The sequence below is a fragment of the Hypomesus transpacificus genome, unplaced genomic scaffold, assembly GCF_021917145.1.
Source record: "Hypomesus transpacificus isolate Combined female unplaced genomic scaffold, fHypTra1 scaffold_64, whole genome shotgun sequence".
Lineage (NCBI taxonomy): Eukaryota > Metazoa > Chordata > Actinopteri > Osmeriformes > Osmeridae > Hypomesus > Hypomesus transpacificus.
This window is the reverse complement of record NW_025814036.1, coordinates 431,886-454,668: the sequence shown is the minus strand read 5'-3', so window position 1 is coordinate 454,668 and position 22,783 is coordinate 431,886. Positions and strand designations below refer to the sequence as shown.

Sequence of the window (22,783 nt, the reverse complement as noted above, 5' to 3'; positions counted from 1 at the left end):
CAGGCATGTGTGGATGGATGACATGGTTCTTGTTGAAAAAGTATTGTGGGTTCATGTGGTGTACAGAATATAGTAATTGAAAAAAGTCCAAAAGAAAGTTTGGATTATCAACAATGCTCATTGTTTCTTCTTGGATGGACATATCGGCATCAGTATCTCCCTTGGTTGGGTATTGTCAGTTATGTCCAATGTGACAGAATAATCAAGAAAAAGTGTTTACTATATGAATGGCTCTTTACATTGCTTTTCCTTTGAAATACTGGGACATATTTTGCTCATAATGTGTTTTTATCCATATTTCTCTTTCTGTCTGTCTCAGGCTCTGGTGTGATGTTGTACAGTACAATACCTTAAATAGCAAAGCTCACGGCATCTCTTGTTTTGGGGGTATAAAAACCAATACCACACCATACCAGACTAGAGAGACCTCTTGTAGTGTAGGAGGAGATTCGGCTTTGCCAGACATGGTGTCCTTTACACTCCAGCTCATAAACCTGTTCATTTGACAAAAGTGGCAATTCCTCTAACTGTTCATCAGTGCTTGTTTTATGACAGTTCTATAGTAAGAACCTTTAATACTTTTTCCAACACCTATAACTCTGAGATCTTAATGTTTTAAATAAAGTAGCATCAGATACTACTGAGTTGTCGTAAAAGTACTACAGTGACAATATGTTTTTGTTGTTTTCTAACTGTAGACGTTAAAGATTGTAGATGGTCTCATTATAATTTTAGGAATGCTGTACTGGTCAGTTGCAGATGTCAAGGCACTTTGTCGCACGCTTTTGTTTTAGAGTCAAAAATTCCATTTACTCTTGAGGCCCAGACACAGGAGCGGATCTAGCGACTTTCATTCGGGGTGGCAATGGGGTGGCAGAAGGAAGTTGTTAGGTGGCCAATGTGGAGGCGAATAAAACCCCAAAGTAGGGGGGTACAGTATTCCCTATGGTAAATGATTAGGCTATAACATTGTATTTTAAATTAAACAGTAATTTATATATATTTTTTTTTTTTGAATGTTCTGTATTGTACAAATAATATATTTCCATGGGAAGATTGGGGAAGGTATTTTATGGGGTGGCAGCTGCCGACCCTTGCCACCCTTTAGATCCGCCACTGCCCAGGCAACATATTCATTAGGTATGTATGCATTAGCTGTGTGATGAGGTCTTGTGCCACATATTGTGCCACACAGTATTATTTTGTGACAAATATTTGTTGTTGAGGTGTAAGGGTGTCAATCCACTGACAGCGGATCAAGTCTAAATTCGAACCTGATTCGCATTGCCATCTCATGCGGCCCTGTGGGGCCTGTCACGTGACATTCTTTAAAAATGAATGCAAGGCTGAATTTAGCTGGCGAATTTCAGATCTATTTGCTGCCAATGGATCAGCAGCCGAACAGCCTTGCACCATTTGTGCCGTGTTAAGACAGCAATTGATGTAGTCTTTGCATTTTGAATGAAAGAAATGTCATTCCGTGAATTTTTATTTGGGGGGAGGGCGAATACAATTTCCCATAAACGGGACTTTCAAAAACCTACTGCGGTCGTCTTCACAATAAAGAGTCTTTGGTGATATGCCAGGCGAGTCATTTGGCACATTGTTTTGGGCCGCTACCCACACAGTTAGCTGTGTTGCTCATTCCACGAATGCACGATCCTTACAAGTTGTACCCCGTTGTAATACCAATTGGTATTATTGAAGTGGAGGAATAATCACCTTTTTCAGCCGGTATGTGAGTGGTACGCTTCTGTAGTTTGAATAACTTGTTGGTGATAGTTTTATTTGGAATACAGTTTAATAGTAAATCCTACGGATGTTGAGGAATTACATAACAGATGAGGAATTACATAAATAAAACATAAAATCAACAGTATTTGCAGATGTTAGCATTTTGGAAGGTTTTTTATTTGACCCCACGGCTATCTACTTCCGTTATTTCAACAACTCCGCCACACAGATGGCTAGCTTTTTTTCTTGGTCATTTTAGCAATTCTCTTTAATTTTAGTGGAACAGCGGGTCCTAGTTGGGTGTGCTGGGTCCGTGTACCCTTACGGAAAGAAAATATATTTACCAATATATGATTTGAAATACATTTGAATATATTGTAATATATTATTTTCCATTACATTGACCAATATATTATATATGGAAATACATGGGACAATATATTGATGATAAATATATTACTAATATATTATAAACTATAATATATATTCATGTAATATATTGCAATATATTTCAGAATACAGCAATGATTGCCGTTTTCCATATATTGCAATATATGGAACGTTAATATATAATAAATGTGGTTATATATCCCAAAATATATGCAATTATGTATTCATAAATAACCACCCATAAATGTATGGGTAATATATGTAAAGATATAGTGTCACATGTATGCTTCATATATGGTAGAATATATTTTAAATATATGTAAAATTATATGGAAAGATATATTGTACAATGCATGTGTACATATATGAGAACATGCACATAAAATGTACAGACATATATGGTGATATTTACATTTAGTCATTTAGCAGACGATCTTATCCAGTGACTTACAGTAAGTACAGAGACATACCCCGAGGCGAGTAGGGTAAATTGCCTTGCCCAAGGACACAGCTTCATTTTTGCGATTCCGGGAATCAAACCGGCAACCTTCTGATTAATAGCCTGATTCCCTAACCGCTCAGCCAGAGACAAGGAATTCTAATAAGGTTGTCAACGACAGTATTTCAAATGGAATCTCGATTCAAACAGTACCACCTGCTGAAAATTTGCCCCCAAAAACGTAAATACCGTGAGATTGACATTTATTTAGGGGGAAATGGCTAATTCAAAAGAGGTTTGCTGGAAGCGATCATTGTCATTTATTTTAAATATTTTTCCATATAATTTTACCTATATTTAAAATATATTCCACAATATATTGAACACATATCTGTACATTTATTTCATGTATATCTTTCCATATAATTAGGATTCCCCCGTCAGGAATAGGCTTTAAGGTGACTTCCCCCTGAAGTACCCTTTATTTGTGAAAATATGCCTGAATTAGAGCTGTTTGAGCTTGGACCAAATGTGACTATGATTGCCATAGGAGAAACATCTTATTTTATTATTCAGTAACTGAACACTGCAAAGTCCAGGGGGGTATTCCAAGTAGCGGGTTTAATGAAAACTTTGAGTTGTTTAACCCTGAAAAGAGGCATACTCCGAGTTCCGCGTTCCAGAAAGAGAGGTAACGAAACCTTTTGGTAAGTTTCCATGGTAACTTACTCCTTGAAACTAACCTGCTCGATAGCAGGTTATCCATGCCAAACTCTGGTTTCAACCGATCCGCCCCCACTTTCTTAGCCTGGTAGCGTTGGCAGACACGGCACATCATTTCCTGGTTCAGCCGAGTGATCTCGAACAAAAATTAATTCGCTTAGTTATACGCCGGGAGACGATTTTAAGACTGCGGTTTGATGTACTTTAATTCCCTGATAAATACCTAAGTTAACGTCACCGTTTCCTGTCACAATCTGTAATTTATTTTAGCAACATTCTCAGCCCTTGGGTCTTCATCGATAGTGTTACTCGCCGTGGATTTGCACTCAGAATTGACCAAATACCTTTTGCCACTGAAATAAAGAAAAATAATTGAAATTATATTTGGTCTTCTTTATTGCCTACAAATAGAAATCCAACAATGAGTAGCCTATTTGTATCGGCTATTGTTCCTACAATTTACATGATTCATATGATTCCTACAATTTACATGATGTAGGCTACCGTCCTCTAACTGTTATTTCAGCAAATCTATTTCAACATTGTTGGGGGTATTGGCCAAACAACCGAAACTTATTCCCCTATGGTTTGAAGGAAGATGGGAAACTGAACAGTGTATTAACATTAACCAAATAATGCCAATACCAATGGAATTACAGTTATTTGACTCTTTGGGTTAAATCAGAGCAAGAATATATTTTACCATATGAGAGGTGGGGGCAGGTAGATAGCCTTACAAGATCAGCCTTTATTCTTCTGCCCCATGTACAACATCTCTTGGTCAAAATAGAAAATTCAGCAAATGAAACAATTAATATTAATGTAGGTTATTGTTCCTACAATTAACATCACCTGTGACCATGCATCCTCCCGTAACTGGTGTTCCAATAAATCTTTTTGGAGATTAGCCTTTATTCTTCTACCTTAAGTAGGCCTACACCATCTCTTGGTCAGTTTTTGGCACTTTCTTCACGAGGTGCAATTTGAACAACTCATTTACTTGTAACTGGGTATAAATGAGATTACATTAGCTACATTTCACAGTTCCACATGCAAAATTCACTTGCCATTAAATGAACATCTCACTGTATACAGCATCCATGCTCTGTTCAACAGGATCAGAATGTGCAAATCGTTTTTTGAATATTAATTATTCTCACAATGTCAGTGTAACTGACAATTCAGTACAAGCCTGTAAATAAAAGTAGATGTTGAGAGAACTACCAGTAGCTACATAAATAATTCTCTGCATCCATTTCTGCGGCAGCAGTCAATGTCTCTTCGTCATCTTAATCATCATCATCATCATCTTTTAATGAAAAACATTCTGTTGGGGGAAACTACTACTACAAATTGAAATAGGCACCAATTGATATTTACTTAGTATCATGTCGAATATGATTAAAACTAAGGTGACGTCGAGGCTACAATCACAAGCGTATAGCCTAAGCAAAATGCGTTACCGGTTCGTAGTATGTTTTTACATTTAAGAAAACATTGAACACTTTTTCTCCAGTAATATTAACAAACAGTGGGGTTAAATGTTCAATTTACGGACTGGCTATTGCCTTCAAATGTATGCATTGACTCGGCAGCAATTGTCTCCCATGCCACTTGTATATGCTGCTACAGCCATGTTGCTTTTTTCCTGGAATATGTGCTCGACCATAAACACGAAATACAACTTTTATCTGAAGTTTGGTGGAGTATGCAACGTTTTTTTCGCCGTGTGCCATGGTGGATCCTAGAATCGGAGCTCCGTTGATGTTGGCTTTCAATAGTTCTCATGCCCGCGCTTAACTCTGAGTTGACGTACTCCGAGTTGAGTTAACAAACTCATATCTGCTTTTGTGGAACCGAATTTTCTGAGTTTCCCATGTTAGACTAACTCAACTCTGAGTTCAGGGTTAATCTTAGAGTTTGTTAAACCCGCTACCTGGAATACCCCCCAGATCTTGGAATGGCTCAATTGTTGCAGAGGTTGTGCCGGTAAACAAAAGGGTTCCAGGTTCAACTCCAGGCGTTGGCGTTTTTTTTTTTTTTTACAAAACAGTTTCTAGTTTTCCGGGGTATCCCGGTGTAACTATCTATTATGTCAATTTTACAATATTTTGCCATTGCGAAGGAGGAATTTGCCATTTACATATAATTCAAATATATTCTACCATATATTAAACAAGTGACACTATATATTTACATATATTACCAATACATTTTCCCATAGAAATCGGAATACCTTATGGTGGTATTTATAGATATAAAATTGCATATATTTTGGGATATATAAACACATATTACATATTCATGTTGAATATGTTGCAATATATGGAAAACGGCAATCATTGCTGTATTCTGCAATATATTGCAATATATTACATGAATATAGTTTATAGATTATAATATATTAGTAATATATTTATCATCAATATATTATCCCATGTATTTCCGTACAATATAATTATTAAATCCCATATATGGACATATATTGCCTAATATATCACATCATATTTTCCAATATACTGCAATATATTTTCCTTCCGTAATGGTACCTTGTGGCCATTGGTTTTTCTATTTTGCAACCCGTGTTGACAAACACAAAATAGGGCCGTAATATCGTTTTGTCATTTTAGTAACTCAAACACACATTCAAGTATTACGGCTTGTTTTTGGTTGTTTCGTTTTTTTGGGAATAATGAAATAACTATATAGGGGACAGCGGGGGCGAAAGTACAATTTTTCAGAAAAACTTAATTTTAAAAGAGAATGTTTTAGACATAGATATATTTTTGCTCGGGTCTATAACTTATAAGTGTGGTATATCAATACCAGATGGTATTTTGTACAAATGTCGAACAACTTCAGTATAATTTCATTTTGAACACAAGTTGCACAATGTTACTTTCGACCCCATCAGTTGGGACGAAAGTAACACAGGGGTGGGTCAAAAGTAACACAACGATACAAGCTAGATTTTTTGTGTTACTCTGGTTTTTATTACTTATACCTGACTATAACCTTGTTAATATGTAACTGCAAACCTATGTTGTCCATTAGTTTTGCAAAAAAACTATGAATTTTACATTTCAGTTTCATCAGATATTTATTATCATTTTTTACTGAATCAGACCTCTGTCTGTCTTTCTGACCCTCACTCTTGGCATATTCTGTTAATATAATATGACATAAACATGTTTTAATAAATGCTTCCCACAAACAGAAATTCACCACATACATTTTTGCTCCACGTTTTTAGGATGACTGCTTAAGTATTGTGTCGGATTAAAGAAACTGTAAATTTGAATATCTGGCTCCTTCGTTGTTCTAGCTCGGCAAAGAAAGCTAAGTTAAACAGGCATATTATGATGATGATGATAAGTGTTGCTTTACTATTGCTAGCTACCTGTTTTTGTTAATGCCTTGTGGTGTTAACTGACATAACGTTGCATAACCATAACAATATTGTGGTTTTCAGACATGATTTATTAATCTTCGTCTTTGCTCCAGAAGAACATATCAACAATCTATAATGACGCCTTAACATGCCACGATATCACTATTTTTATTAGTCTATAATTACGTTTGTCATGCCATGAACATAATAACGTTTATTACAAAATTGTTAAATCTGCTTTAAAATAACGGAAATAAACTCGGAAATGCAATACCACCTTCATACACCAGGGCCGTTGCCTCAAACCGAGGGGTGGGGACCTTGGTCTGCCTCAGACAGACCGAGTAGGGGGGTACCTGCAGAGCTGGACACCCCGGAGAGCCAGAGAGCTGCAGTTTCAGGACCGCAGTTTCAGGACCGCAGTTCTACGACCCTCGTTTTATCTGACAACGCCACGTAGCGAATGGAATAAATATGGACCGGAACAAGATAATATTTTCCTGCAGTAGTGAATATTGTAGGATTACGGCTCAGAACAAGATGGACTAGAATCAGAGTGTAAGTAGCTAATGTGAATCGCGTATGGTTAGAGCTATGTATAAAACAATTCTGGTGTCTTGAATTGGACAGCGTTAGCTCGTTAACTTCAACTTTGCTGTCGAAATAATTTTTGATTAGCTAGAGCTAACATTCAGTAGTTATAGCACTAGCTAGCTAGCTCTACACACATGGCTTTTAAAAACGAACTGTAAATTGTTACTCTGTTTTTGTTTAATGTAACAGTAGCTCGACGTACAGCAGCTTATGTAAATCAAGTATTGTTCAACATATTTAAGTTAGCTAGCGTCACTGTGTCCAATCCCGACCGCTGTAAACTACTATTGTCCAAACCCGAACGGGGTTTGGACACCCAGTTTCCTGTCTTTTTGCCACCATTTTCTTTTGCAATCGCTAACAAAGTGTAAGTAATATTATTTTAGGCATACCAAACAATCTACGTGTCAAATTTCATAAACATATATGGACGTTTACATATCTAAATAATTTAGGAAAGTTACATTGATGAGAGAAAGCCGAAAGACCACTCAGGCGACGCTCGGGCGACGTTCTCTACTCTGACATGAGAAGAGTTCAACAAAACATCCAGCAGGTGGTGGTAAACAGTCAAATTGAGATTTAATCGCATAGTTTTGAGATGTTGAAGCGTGATATCTTATTGTCCCCGGATATATTGACAGCATTATGGTCAGTTTGGTGACCCTGGATCAAGTTAATATCCCCGTAAAAACAGCAGCAGCGAGTGTTTACTACAAGTATAAGTGTGGTCGGGTTTGGACAAGGGTAGCGCACGGCTAATGTACCGGCGCCAGCGTCTTTCTACCGGCTCTAGTAAAGGACAAGCTAACTCTATTTTTTTTTTTTACAATATTTAGCTCGAAAGGTAGGAAGTTAAAGCTTAACGTGAAATCAGTAAATCAGCTGAAAACGTGATACAATCATTTTTATCAATATTTGAAGTGGCATTTTCTCAGAATGTTAACTAATAACCGGTCGGGATTGGACACAGTGACGTTAAACGTTCAAAACAATTATGGTACAATGATCTGTTCACTTATGATAATTTTATGAAATACAAACTTTTAGAATATTTGTGTCATTTTATTGAAACCATAGTGCGATTTTGGCAAGCCCAACTACTGTAGGTGTCTAATGATAAATCCAGCAAAAAAAATGATAGGTTAAAAGCAAGTGCATTTGATCTGTCAGCTAAACGAAATCTGCAGCCTACTGTCTTAAAAATTAACCATATAATCTTTATAGGCCATCATATAGGCTACGGCCTGAGTATGCTGAGGAATCTGTCCCTGCAGGATGCAGAAAAGGTCTTCATCTCTGGACCAGTTTATCATCGGAGGTAAGTAGAGAATGTAGTAAATTTTCTGCACAATGCCATACAACTTTATAATCTACTATTAATGCCTTTATTATCAACCACTTAAGTAATGCTAATTAATGTACACTACTTTGTTAGGGTAACTGATATTTATGCTTACCTAGAAGTAATATTGTCTGTACTATTTCAGTGAGAAGTAATATTGTCTGTACTATTTCAGTGAAGTGGAGGAGTTTGATAGGGGGATATCTAAACAATTGCGCACTGAAGGGAGACCATACAACTACTAAGTAGTGCTGTTAACGACATCACAATATGGGGTTTGAATATTGAAAGGTCAGGAAAATTCAAATATCCATAATGTTTTTTTATATTTGTTTTTCTTGCTTCTATCTCTCATTGAAGGATGCAGTTGTATGGAGGTCTAGATGGAATGATATGGAGGGGATGGAGTGATATGGAAGGGTGATTGTCATTGTTTGACAATTATTCAAAATAAACAATGTATATCTTGAATCTGCCCTGAGAGTCAACCTTGTGACTTGCCTCTCTAACATTACACATTTGTGGTTGACATTGAGTGACTGCAAAAGCCATAGCAAATAGAATACAATAGAACTTCACTTTTCCAGAACTTTGTGGTGTCAGACACATCCAAAATGTAGCATGCACACAGGCATGTGCAGTATTTACAGGAATTTGAAAGATGATCTGTGTCAATGTTTTGAGTCATGTCCAATACAAAACATCATCTAGCATGCCCATCCACACCAAAGGAAGCATCCTTATGCAGCCCATCCACCATAGAGATTCACCACCAGCAGCAGAGAAGGAAGCGTTGGATCCTCCGCAGCACCACCATCCCACATTACTCAAAGAAAATGTTTTTTTTGTGATGATGACATTGAATAAATTAAAGGATAACAGATTAGAGTTAAACTTGTATTTCCTCAGATAACGTTGATATTTATGTATAATAGAGCATAAAATAAAATGATGAAACGAATCACAGAATACGTACATTGCATAAGTATTTTGACAGAACCCTGTGTGTGTGTGGATTTTAGCAGTATGAATCAAGGATTTACTCATGTTTAGTGGTTGTATTCCCAATATATGTGGTTACATTCTGTTAAAGGTACAACAGATATTCCACAAACACAAGCCTAGCATTTGCTTATAGTTTTTCCAGATGGGAGTGCATGATGCAGGAAAGTAAGGGCAGCATCATCGAGATTTCTACACTTCATGTAGGCAAACTGGAGTTGATCTGCCAGGTTCTGGATTGTCTCTTGGAGTTACAAAAGTATCAGACATTCATAACACTTCATCACCACTGATGTAAGAGCTACACGTTGGAACTAATTGGGAAGCCTGGGTCTGCTCTTCTTGGGAACAAGGCAGATGGCAGAGGTCTTCCAAAGAGCTGGAACTGTTTGTTCCAGCTCCTCCAAGGACCAGTTGTAAAGTTCACAGAAGACAGGGCCAGTTGTTTGTGGCAGGTCTCCAGGAGCTTGTTATTACTGATGTTATCAGGACATAATGCTTTGTTGACTTTGGCTATTTGGTGAAGTTAAGCTCTCTAGAACGAGTTCAGAGTATCAGCAAAGGTGCTACAATCCTTAAGGCTCATGTTGCAGGGTGTACATTGGTTCTCTGTAGTCCCCGAAAACCTTTAAGGCCACTCCAGACATCACGCATCTGTCCACATTTATATATTTTCCACCTTTTCTTTAGTCTATTTTAGCTTCCTTAATTTGCTTAGGCCTACTTCATTTGATCACATTGATATATTTTCCACCTTTTCTTTAGACTATGTTATCTTCCTTCATTTGCTTACTTAATTTGATCAAATTACACTGGATCTTGACATCTAAGAAATATGAAAAAATATATAATTGTATGTGACTTTAATTTCTTTAATTATCCAATATTTATTTTTCGAACATGTTTTCAAATATTATACCTTTCTATATTATTAGAACATATTTTCAAATATTATACCTTTCTATATAATTGTGTCATCCAACATCATCACATGAGTTTTCCTTGTGCCTCGCAAAGCATTCAAATATCTTGTTGCGATCTACTGATACTGCCTTTCAATTCGCTAGGTGGCGCTGTAAGGGTCCTAGAACTGCGGTCCTGAAACTGCGGTCCTGAAACTGCAGCTCTCTGGCTCTCCGGGGCCTCCGGGGTCTTCGGCTCTGAAGGTTCATACTATTAGGACAGACCTCTCTCAGGCCCCTCTCATGCAGGTGTTATCGCCCCCGCTGGCAGAGGATGTATTGTAGGCCTATTGATTTTAATAACTTGAACTTTGGTGCAAGCATAAATCAATAGGTTTGTAACAGCAAAATTGCAGCTAGCGATGCAAATTGATGCAAAATGTATGTGTTTTTAAATTATTCAAGTAGCTGGTTAGACCCATATTTATGCCATAATCATAGTTTATGAAAATCTAAAGGGAGATAATGTTTTGGTTTCATTTAGCAGACAATTAGATAAAGTTTTTGGCATAAATCAATAGTGCAAGCATGGTCCGTGTACCTTGTGGCCATTGTTTTTTCTATTTTGCAACCCGTGTTGACAAACGCAAAAAAGGGTCGAAATATAGTTGTCATTTTATAAATGTATATTTATTGAATGAAGGGGACATTGGGGTTGTACAGAATAAGATTACAAAGGTATCCTTCACATTTTCTGAGATTTTACAACAACATAAACAACAATCCCCAACCTCCCATCAGTCCCCCACTCACCCTCCACCCTCAGGAAAATAAAATAAATATATAAAAGATTTATATTAAATAATTAAATAAAAGAAAACAAACAGGAGAATAAAACAAATACTTTTTAAAATTATACAAAATAAATAAATAAAGGCCAGCATACGGGGGTAGATTGAATTGTAGTGGCTCCAATTCAGTCTAAGTTCTTAAGTTCTTTACCAAATATCAAAGTTCAAAAACAGCACGGAAACTGGCAGTAGAGTATGATGCAAAGTGTTTATTCAAATCTAACACAGAGGATTGATTCCAACAAACGTGAGCATGGTCTCAAGATCAGACATTCTCCGGACATCTGCTTTTATATTTGTTCTCCATTATTTTTGTTATTTTTCCATTGGTACATTGTATATAGTTTCAGATTCATATATGCATTTCACACTTGGTTGGTCCATTGTCACAAAATTTAAATGGCCTGGAACTTTCTCCAACGTTCTCCCACCCAGTTCCCACGTGAGGCCTAGTGGCCCAGCTGTACAGGTTACGCTGAGTTTAAAGATGTAAATCTGCCCTCTGATAGCTAGGCCTTGTAGTCCCTTACCTGGTAATTGTAGTTTTTCCTGGGTGAATCCTTCTCACATACTTCTCTCTCCGGCTCTCAAACTCTGCTTATCTGGACCTCCGCATTTGGCTTTATTTCTTATTATGTTTTTAGGTCAATACCAATCAATCAACACTTTTGCATCATGTTTTTCCAATAATATAGCGTATAAAGGTAAAAAGTGATTTAGTGGTTCAATATCAATTACACAGTACCAAGATTGTTTTTTCCATCTTCATGATTACAACAGTGTGCTGATAATTCTTCATCAGAATCTTGACAGATAACATTATGCACAAGACTAGTTCAGGAAAAGAAAAGTTTTGTACTCAAGTGCTAGAAGTTGCTCATTGGGCCTGTTTTTCCTCGCTGGTGGCTGCCCATTTGTCCAGCAGAGGTTGCCATGTTTTTCGGAAGTGTCTATCTTTGTTGGAGATCGTATAGCGGAGTCTTTCCATATGCAATATATTGCCCAACTCCCTAAGCCACTGTTGGAATAGGGGGCCAGCGTCTGACTTCCACTGTTGCAAGATGAGGCGCCTGGCCAACAGAGTACAGAGGGAAATGGCTTGCCCTTCATAGCTTGTAATGTTGGGATCACACACCACTGAACCAAAGATGGCAAGGAGTGGGTCTGGTGTAATAGGTTTACGGAAGGCCTTTGAAATGTAGACAAATATAAGAGACCAAGTTAGCTTAGAACAAGACCAAAACTGATGTGTAAGCGTACCAGTTTGTTGATTACATTTATCGCATAAAGGAGAAATGTTGGGGTATATGTCATGGAGCCAGGCTTTCGAGAAATGGAGTCTGTGAACTACCTTAAATTGAATTAGAGAATGCCTAGAGTTGATAGAGCTGCTGTGAATTCTATCCATAATTCCCTCCCAAACTGTTGAAATTTCAATGTTAAATTCCTGCTCCCAATAGTTTATCAACTTGTCAGTGGGCACCACTTCATGGGCCCTTAGCATATCAAATAAAAAGGAAACTGTGCCTCTGCTACCTGGTGTAAGGTGTCGAAGACTGTCCAGTGTGTTGTGTTTGGGCATGTGCTCGTAGTGTGGTATATGGGTCTTGATGTAATCCCTAATCTGGAGGAACCTGAAGAAGTGTGCAGAAGGTAGATCGTATGTCTGTTGTAGGTGTTGAAATGACATTAGGTTACCTTCAGAGTACAGATCCCTTACAAAGACAATATTTTTGGCTGTCCATCTGGAAAAGGCTGGATCCATCAAAGCAGGTGTGAAAGCATGGTTGTGACAAATTGGACTGTCTATGTAGACTTTGGGTAAATCAAGAAAAGATTGAATTTGTTTCCAGATTCTTAACGTTCCCATTAATGCCCTTTTATGCATTATGGTCTATACAAACACAAAACTGACTTAAACAGAAAGTGATTTAAACACTATTTTATTTATAATAACAAAACTGAATAACAAATTCACAAACTGAATATATCACAAGGATTTCTGAAATGAATAACAAAACAAGCTGATTAATATATCATATATCATCGTCAGAGAGCAATTCTGGCTGTTACATTTGGAAGGCTTTTACAAAGTTAGAGCCGTTATCTGTAACCGTAGCTGTAACTTTCGTTGACAGTCCATATAATGAATGAATGTGATCGATCTCAGCAGCAATTACATCATACGTGCGTCTACCTTTGATCCTTTTACAGGCCAATGCAGCTGTCTGGCGTTGAAGTGTAGCGGTGTTTATCCAGTGGGCTGTCATGCCTTGATGCCTAGGAAGCTTTTGTTGTGGGCAGACCAAATGTCTGCAGTGGTCGCGATGAAGTCTAGCCCCTCAAATGTTGTCTTCAGCTCACTTTCCATTTTTGAATTTTCTTTAGTTTTTCGTCCATTTGCTGTGTGTCGCCTAAACATGTTATCATGCTAACGAGCTGCCTAAACGCCGGTGTTACGTCCCAACTGGTTCCCAATTCAACCGGTTCCCCAGCTGTGCGTGCACCTATCAGTCTGCCTCCATCACCAGATTCGTCACAAATTTGCAAACATATTACTGGCGATTTACAAGTCGGATCTCATATTTGCTGCGGCAAATATGAAAGTAGGCCAATAGGCTTCGTGCGCACTACATTAGGCTACCATTTGCGACAAAATAAATGGAGACAAAATAAAACATTTGCAGGCTCGCATGAAGTGGGATTCAAAATACGTTTGCACCGCAGACCGTTGATTTACACCATTAGCTACACCAGCTCACAAGATTGAGCAAAATCTTTAAGTATTTGTTAACTACCTTGGCTTCAGGTAACATTTTGATTTGGCTTCTTCTGAATCAACTGGTTCCCATAGACACTACCCGAATGCAGGCTACTATGCACGTATTTGGGGTTGTTTCGAGACAATAGCCGTATTTTCCACGACATCACAGCTCCTTCTGACACCACATGAAAAATTCATACTAAGAACGTCGCTGCTAACCCAGACAATACGATCAAAATACGCGTAACACAACATGGAAACATTCGTTTCCCATGCGATTTCGTGTAGCCTATGGCTGAGTGTTTCTTCGCTATATCGTTCGAAATCAATTCATTTCATAATTAAATATTCTAAACAAATGTAGTGAGCAGTACATTACAGCCATTCACGCCATAATAAATGGAAGCAAAGAAAATAAAAGATTTGAGTGGGATTCGATCCCACGAGCAAAAACACATTCATCATTATGATGTGTTGCATTACACTGCGAGCTACTGAATCACATAAGTACATGAGGAATTCAGTGATGTAATTCTAAACTACGTTGGCCTTCAGTTAACATTTTGATTTGGCTTCTTCTGAATCAACTGGTTCCCATAGACACTATCCGAATGTAGGCTACTATGCACGTATTTGTGGTTGTTTCGAGACAATAGCCGTATTTTCCAAGACATCACAGCTCCTTCTGACACCACATATGAAAAATGTATACTAAGAACGTCGCTGCTAACCCAGACAATACGATCAGCTTAAGTGCGAACACTGCCGAGTAGTTGTCTATGTGGTAATATTCTACCCGCAACAGAGTACGTTACTTCGTGTTGCATGCATTTGTGAATAGCATCCAGGCAAATTTGTGAGGTTTCTATGATACATACATTTGTATTTTTCGTCTAACAAACACATAACATGTATTGCCACAGTGTTTACCACACATAGACTAATTTGTGGCGGTGCGCCACAGAATCAACACCGGCCGCCACATATTGCGTTTCGTGAAACATTTTTTTTAATCGCTATTTAGGTTAAAACACGCAGCGTATTCGTTCAGCTGCATTTCCTTTCCCCTGCTCTCCCTCCGTCTCTCTGTCACTCATGCGTCTTTCTCACATATTCACAGTCACAACGTCAGCACACGTTAGCAACAATGCATACATACGCCGTTCTAGTAAGACCGACAGCTATATCAGCGAGCTTTCATCATTAGTGCCGTAGCTAAAAGTCCGTAGCTAAAAGTCGAGGAAAGTTGAGGCTACTTTTCGCTAGGTACCTTATTCGAAGGTTCCCCTTCGTTCTTTTGGTGAGAAGTCTCAAGAGCTAGCTACTTACCCGGCGTCCTGGAGCCGACCAGTTAAATAGTTGTTTAGCACTTGCGTGGCTACATGCATAATGCAGAAATGATATATTAGTCATTGTTAATTTTGTGAAGGTGTGAATCATTTAGGATTAATATTTAATGTAACAAATTATTAAGAAATTAACTGTGTAACGAATTATTGACGAAGGAATTATTACGACGTGTCCATGTTTCTTTATCATTCCACTTATCATAGGAGTCAATCAGTCAATTAAAGTAATTGCGCACATCTGTACAGCACCATTGAGCGAGTATAAAAGGGGCAGGTGAAAGGGCCTTTTCTCAGGAGCAACAGTGGGTTGATGGTTTTGGTAGTCAGTAAGTCAGTTAGTCAGTAAGTCAGTCGGTAAGTCAGTAGGTCAGTAGTAGGTCAGTTAGTCAGTAGTAAGTCAGTAGGTCAGCAGGTCAGTAAGTCAGTAGTAGGTCAGTTAGTCAGTAGTCAGTAAGTCAGTTAGTCAGTAGTAAGTCAGTAGGTCAGCAGGTCAGTAAGTCAGTAGTAGGTTAGTTAGTCAGTAGGTCAGTCAGTAGTCAGTAAGTCAGTCGGTAAGTCAGTAGGTCAGTAGTAGGTCAGTTAGTCAGTAGTAAGTCAGTAGGTCAGCAGGTCAGTAAGTCAGTAGTAGGTCAGTTAGTCAGTAGTAAGTCAGTAGGTCAGTCAGTAAGTCAGTTAGTCAGTAGTAAGTCAGTAGGTCAGCAGGTCAGTAAGTCAGTAGTAGGTTAGTTAGTCAGTAGTAAGTCAGTAGGTCAGTCAGTAGTCAGTAAGTCAGTATTAGGTCAGTTAGTCAGTAGGTCAGTAGTAAGTCAGTAGGTGAGTAAGTGAGTAGGTGAGTCAGTCAGTTAGTGAAAGAAAGAGCAAACATGGATCCCCAAAAAGTCCAAGAAATTGTTTCCCTGAAAATGAACAATATCTTTCCTCCAAACTTCACCAAGAGTGAGAGATATGTTTTGAAAAGAAGGGCAGAGAGTTACCAACTCATTGGTAAGGCAAACCACACAACATCACTTTACCCATTGCATTATAAAATGTTGAAATGTATGTTAAAATGTTTATGGCAATGTGTCCCTAGATGGTGAACTATTACCAGTGCCAGAGGAAGCAAGAAGAACAGCAACATCACCTTGCAAAGGTTGTTCTTACTTCACAGGAGGCCAATGATATCTTTGTGGAATTTCATGCCAGTGCCATTGGGGCTCACTGTGGAGTTGAAAAAACCATGCACGCTATCGTGCAACGATACTACTGGCCTGGGATGAAGGCAGACATCACAAAATGGGTGAGTGCGTAATAACAGGCCCTATATAATATACGTCTGTAAAGCTTGAAAATATTTAGGCTACATATAACAAGTGTTCTCAATTGTTTTTACGTTGTTAGATTGCACAGTGTGATGACTGTCAGAGGAAGAGGGCCTCTATAAAGGAAAAGATGCAGTACAAACCTATCGAGGTGAAATCTGGCCTCATTACATTTAACATTTTGTTTAATATGGAATTCTTATTCATGTTACTCTTTGGTTTGCATTTAAGGTTTCTGAGCCATTTGAACTGGTTGGAATGGACCTGGTTGGAAAATTAAAGTGCTCCAACAAGGGAAACATGTACATGTGTGTAATGGTGGACTATTTTACCAAATGGATGGAGGTATATCCACTTAAAAGTAAAAAGGCGGAAAAAGTTTCAGGGTGCATAATGGACTTCTTTTATAAATATGGTGCACCCAAACGGATTCTTACGGACCAGGGAAAATAATTTGTTAACAAAGTAAGTCAAGTTCAGAGACATTTGATATTACTGTATTCTTGTACATCCCATCACTGGGGGAAAAAAGTATCATATTAATTTTCACATCCACTGCCAGATCAACCTGGACATGTGTTCCAAGCTTGGCATTGCCAGAAGCCTCTGTGCCCCATAGCACCCGCAAACCAATGGCTTGGTGGAAAAGCTCAATGGCACCATTCAAGGGGTGAGAATCATGTTTTGTTTACACATTTCTATATATTATATAACTGTGTAATTATGGTGAATAATTTAAATAATTTTCCAATATCAGAGCTTTGAAAAAAATGGTGAAGGGCCACCCATGTGACTGGGATGAATATTTAAAGCCCACCGTATTTGGTCTACGCACCAAAAAACAGCTGACAACAAAATACTCCCCATATTTCTTGATGTATGGAAGGGAGGCCCGATACCCTTCTGAAATTCCGGACAAGTGGCAGGTTAAATGGTATTTTCCTGCAGTATATAACTACTTTGGCAATAATGGTATCTGCTATTAACTGTACTTGTGTTCACTTATCTCCATCAATGCTACAGATAACTGACGAGGAAGTCAATGTACTGGTTGGAAACCAGGAGGTATCATTGACTTCCTCACTGACGGATGTCTACCCCAAAGTGGAGAACAATATATTGGCAGGACAAGAGAGGGTGCGGAAGAGAAAACTTTCAATGGGCCAGGATGATGGCTTTGTGGTGGGGGACCTGGTGTTGAGAAAAAACATTTGCCAGGAACAAAGGAAGGGGGGCAAGATGGAAGCTGATCTTTTAGGTCCATACACCATTGTCAACATTGACAAAAAAAGTGCTGACCTTCAAACAGAAGGACAAATATTTGAGAAGATCAACATTGATCATCTTAAAAAATGTGTTGAACCCCAGCCAAGAATACCAGCTAAATGGATTGCTGCCTCCATGCCTCCTCCAGCACTGCAGCTTATCCCCTCCACGCTTCCTCCAGCACTGCAGCCCATCCCCTCCACGCCCCCTCCAGCCCTGCAGCCTATCCCCTCCACGCCTCCTCCAGCACTGCAGCCCATCCCCTCCACGCCTCCTCCAGCACTGCAGCCTATCCCCTCCACACCCCCTCCAGCCCTGCAGCCTAGTCCACAATCATGCACCCTAGCCACAATCCTCCAGTCTCCTGTCTGTCAACCATCAAATTCACTCACCCCAGAGGAACGTAAGTATCCTTGCAAGTTTCACTGCAAATGACTTTGAGCAACAACATACTGAAATCCATCTGCATACATGCAAAACTCTGTTATTTGCATCAGGACTTGGGTGACATTTTGGAAATGTATGCTGCATTCAATTACAAATTAGTCCTTGGTAAATAACTTCTGTAATTCTCAGTAATAGCAGAAATCTGGTCCGGAAAACGGCAAGGGGTGTTGTGGAGCAAGGTAGGACCCTACAAACTCTTTGCTAGAGACCTGCTGAATCTGGCCCCTGGAAGAGAAGTAGAGAGTGAGGTAACCGCCTGGTGGTCCCACCGCTCAAGACTGCCAGGTCCCAACACAAGCTCTTCTCCTGCCTGGCCCCCCAATGGTGGAACCAGCTCCCCACCTCCATCAGGGACACCGACTGTCTCCCCACCTTCAAGAAAAGGCTCAAGACACACTTGTTCCGGGAGTACAACGGCACTTAGGAATGCTTGGCTAGACCTGTTGCTAGTTTCCTCCAGGATCACAATGACTCTTATTGAGTGACTTGTTGCTCTTGTAGGTTAGTTATAACGAAGTTAAGTCTTGTACTCGCTGTGAAATATTTTACTATTGATTGTTCTTCCACAGGTACAGTCCTGCACTTTTTGTGGTTCATGTTGTTTTAATTTGTAAACTTGTATAACTGCATGCTCTTATGGGTCTTCCCTTTTGGCACTTGTTTAGTTTTCCACAATGTATGCTTCATGTTTTGGCTGCTTGCAATGTTTGGGACTACCTCGTTGTTATGATCAGTGACCTATGCTCTTTTGTAAAGCTCTCTCTTGGAAGTCGCTTTGGATAAAAGCGTCTGCTAAATGCATAAATGTAAATGCATTCATTAAGTATTTCCATGTACATGCTTAAATATATTTTTATATTAAAGACCAATATGTAACTCGTTTCCCACACAATTGTCACTTAAGGTTGTGAATGCATTTATCCATGCCCGCATTCTGAAGTTGCACGAAACAACTCTCAGAAAGATATTTCTTGACGATTCGTTTACGATGACTTCAATGTGGCAAGGTTCCTTCAGGGGATTAAAGAAGGTGACTACTTTCAAATGTTGTTCATAAATGGTTACAATACATACGTATATTAATAAGTATTTATTAATTTTGTGTATGTTTTCAGATGGACCCAATGGCCTATGATGTGTTAATAGGACCAGTTTGTCACCAAAATCACTGGACACTTGTGGTGAGAATGTACATGCACTATAAAATGACTATTTCAATGTGATATTCCATCCTCTTAACATGATCTTGCGTGTATTGTGAAGGTCATCTATCCAAAGGAGAAGCGGGCCCTGTACATTAACCCCCTCGGTGAAACCCCTGACCAAATAAAAAATTGCAAGGATATCACAAGGCAAGTTATGTCAGTGGTAATGTCATGATGTTCTTTGATCCAAATAACTATATTTTGATAATCTACAGATCTTTCATGAGACACTAAAACCTGCACATCTCGCGATGGACTTGTGTGCAGATCCGTGACCATCCACGTCAGCAAGACTCAACGTCCTGTGGGGCATGGGTTTGCAAGGTTGTGAGCAAATGACCCTTTGTTGAATACAGCTATTGAATGTTACTAATTGTACTGTGTCTTTTGTAGTTTGCAGAGCTTGTCCTCAATGAGGACTTCAGTACTGGGGATTTCAGTACTGACGAGGCTGCTACTATTCAGTGGAGAAGGGAAATAACTTGCAGACTGGTAGCTGATTCAAGTTTGTTAGTTTGTCAATGTCTCATAATTAATGTGTCTGAGAAACTATTTACACTTGTGTAATGTGTTAGAAAACTTGTCAGAGCTGTGCAGAGCATTTGGAGATGCAGGCCAAAGTCCAACAAGAAATGCTCATGATGACTGGGTAAGCATCTTCAAAACTCTGTATATTTACAGTAATGTGATAATAATCTACTACCATGCTTCTCCTCAGATCCAGTGCACAGCATGTGGTTTGTGGTTCCATTGGGTGTGTGTTGGGAGACCACCTTTGGACCAGAACTACTATTGTCCAGCATGTTATTTGTAAACTTGTGTAGGGCTGCTTTGGCTCAGGTCAGTGGTTCCATCCCTGGCCCTGCAGTCTCGGGTCAGTGAGGTCAATTGTGTTTTTGATGTTGGCGATCACTGTGTCGATTAAGGCCTACAGATCAACCATTTTTTTAATTATTTTCTTGCAATACTGATTCGCCATGACTGCATTTTTGGAAGTGACTTGTATTGTTTAAGGCCATGTGAAGTAGGGTTGTATAGTTCCTAAGTTAGTTTATTAACTATACTGTTCTCAACAGCTTGATACAGCAAGTTTACTCGTTTCCCAATGTCGTTATCCTCCAAGGAATACGCCAGGCATGAATTTAGCAGGATTTATTGAAGAAAAGGTAAAACTGAAATACACAATAAACACACAGGTAAGAATCTAAACATTGAAATGTGATCAAATGATAACATGTTTCCATTCCTAAGGTTCTTAAATAAAGATAACACTTACTGGCGATGCCAAAAGAAGAAAACCTGATGAGGATGGCGAAGGATTGTGCCTGTAGACCGTGTGCTCATTAATAAAATACAACATGGCTGCCTCAGCCGATAAACAGGAAGTCACAGGAAAAGTTACCAAAATAAAGGTCTGGACTTCAAAATAAACTTGATCTAACTAAGCAAAGAGTTAAATGTTTTCCGTTACATTACACTCCCCGCTTTGCTTCCACAGGATGCCACCTTACACTGCCTCCGACTCCAGCAGCAGAACAACTTCCGAGACAGGTCGCAAGTAAGTCCTCTGGGGTTGGTGGGACGTCACCTTTACATCCACTTTCCGGACCAGTCCGTCATCGCTTTGGAACGCCTTTGTTATCCTTCCCAAGGACCATTCGTGTCGTCTTGCCTGTTTGTCCTTTAGCAGAACCACGTCTCCTTCCTTGAGATTCTGCCTTTTTGTATGCCACTTTTGCCTGCTCTAAAGGGTGTTCAAATATTCCGACTTCCATCTTGCCCAGAATGTATCTGCCAATGCTTGAACTCTTTTCCATTGGTTTTTCAACTGGTTGGCCTCAGAGAAGTTTCCAGGAGGAAGAGGAGGAGTCCCGATCTTCTGTGTAAGCAACATCGCTGGGGTAAGTATCAGCGGTGCTTCTGGGTCCGAGGAGACTGGTATCAGTGGCCGGGAGTTAATTATGGCAGAAACTTACGCCATTAACGTGCACAGGACCTCATGAGTAACCTTCGACCTTCCAGCTTGGAGCAACATCGAATCTAGGATACGCCGTGCCGTTCCTATCATGCGCTCCCAACTGCCTCCCATGTTGGATGCGTGCGGAGGGTTAAAAACCCATGTGCATTTCTGGCTGAGAAGGTAAGCTTCTACACTGTCGTCTCCAGCACTTGCAGCAAGCTTCAGATGTGTGGTAGCACCAACAAAATTTGTCCCACGGTCTGACCTAAGCTGCTTCACAGGTCCCCTGATCGAGAAAAACCTGCGGAGGGCATTCACACAGCTTGAAGCACTCATCGACTCAATCACTTCCATGTGGACAGCCCTTGTGGACATGCAAGTGAACAATATCGCCCACCTCTTGCTGTTCGCACTGCCACCTCTGGTTCGGCGTGTTACAACCTCCCAAGGTCCAAAAACGTCTAGCCCTACATAGGTGAATAGGGGTTCTTGCTGTAGACGCTTTGCGGGTAGGTCTGCCATCTGCTGCTGTTCCAACTTGCCACGCAACTTTCTGCATACTACACACTTATAGACTAGACTACTGATGGCTCGCTTGGCTCCCACAATCCATAGGCCACTTGAACGCACAGTGCCTTCCGTGAAGTGTCTTCCCTGATGTTCGACTCTCTCGTGGTGATGGTGAATAAGTAACACAGCAACATGATGCTTACCAGGGAGCAGGATCGGGTGATTCTCATCTGCATGTAGGTTAGAATGAGTAGTACGGCCCCCTACTCGTAGAAGTCCCTCTTCATCCATAACAGGATGGAGCTTCCTTAGGGAACTACTCACAGGTAAGTCTTTATTGTTTTCGATGCACTCTATCTCTTCTGAGTACACCTCGCGTTGTACAGCCTTGATAATGACGTATTCCGCCTTGGTCAACTCAGCAGTTGTCAAGCCTTTCTTGCAGAAATGCCAGCCGGCACATACTGAATCATCTGTTTGTTTGTGGAAACTCCGAGTAACGTGTAGCAGCCGTGCTACTGCTCTTGTCAGTCGACACCAAGAGGAAAAACGTTCAAAACGTGTAATGTCCAACTTTTCTCCGGAGACCTTGGTCACGAAAGCTGAGACC

At 39.6% G+C, this 22,783-nt stretch overlaps 1 protein-coding gene and 1 long non-coding RNA gene across 2 annotated transcripts; both read left to right on the top strand.

Moving 5' to 3' along the window:
* Window positions 1-6,942: 6,942 nt before the first annotated feature.
* LOC124466097 lies at window positions 6,943-9,504 on the top strand. Its single transcript, XR_006955882.1, has 3 exons — window positions 6,943-7,235; window positions 8,499-8,592; window positions 8,977-9,504. It is a non-coding gene; the product is annotated as an uncharacterized LOC124466097 (long non-coding RNA).
* Window positions 9,505-16,276: 6,772 nt separating this feature from the next.
* On the top strand, window positions 16,277-21,590 carry LOC124466091. Its single transcript, XM_047017763.1, has 12 exons — window positions 16,277-16,763; window positions 16,865-16,936; window positions 17,017-17,250; window positions 17,348-17,455; window positions 17,543-17,711; window positions 17,809-18,454; window positions 18,628-18,806; window positions 19,762-19,850; window positions 19,971-20,007; window positions 20,097-20,195; window positions 21,202-21,261; window positions 21,546-21,590. Exons 3-12 carry the CDS (start codon window positions 17,198-17,200, stop codon window positions 21,588-21,590), a joined length of 1,485 nt encoding a protein of 494 aa, XP_046873719.1. The 5' UTR covers window positions 16,277-16,763; window positions 16,865-16,936; window positions 17,017-17,197.
* Window positions 21,591-22,783: the final 1,193 nt, after the last annotated feature.

Coding starts and splice junctions, on each gene's coding strand:
- LOC124466091 (XM_047017763.1), top strand. CDS start 17,198: ATGGTGCACCCAAACGGATTCTTACGGACCAGGGAAAATAATTTGTTA. Junction 17,712..17,808: donor AAATTCCGGACAAGTGGCAG/GTTAAATGGTAT, acceptor TCAATGCTACAG/ATAACTGACGAGGAAGTCAA. Junction 21,262..21,545: donor ACTTCCGAGACAGGTCGCAA/GTAAGTCCTCTG, acceptor GGTTGGCCTCAG/AGAAGTTTCCAGGAGGAAGA.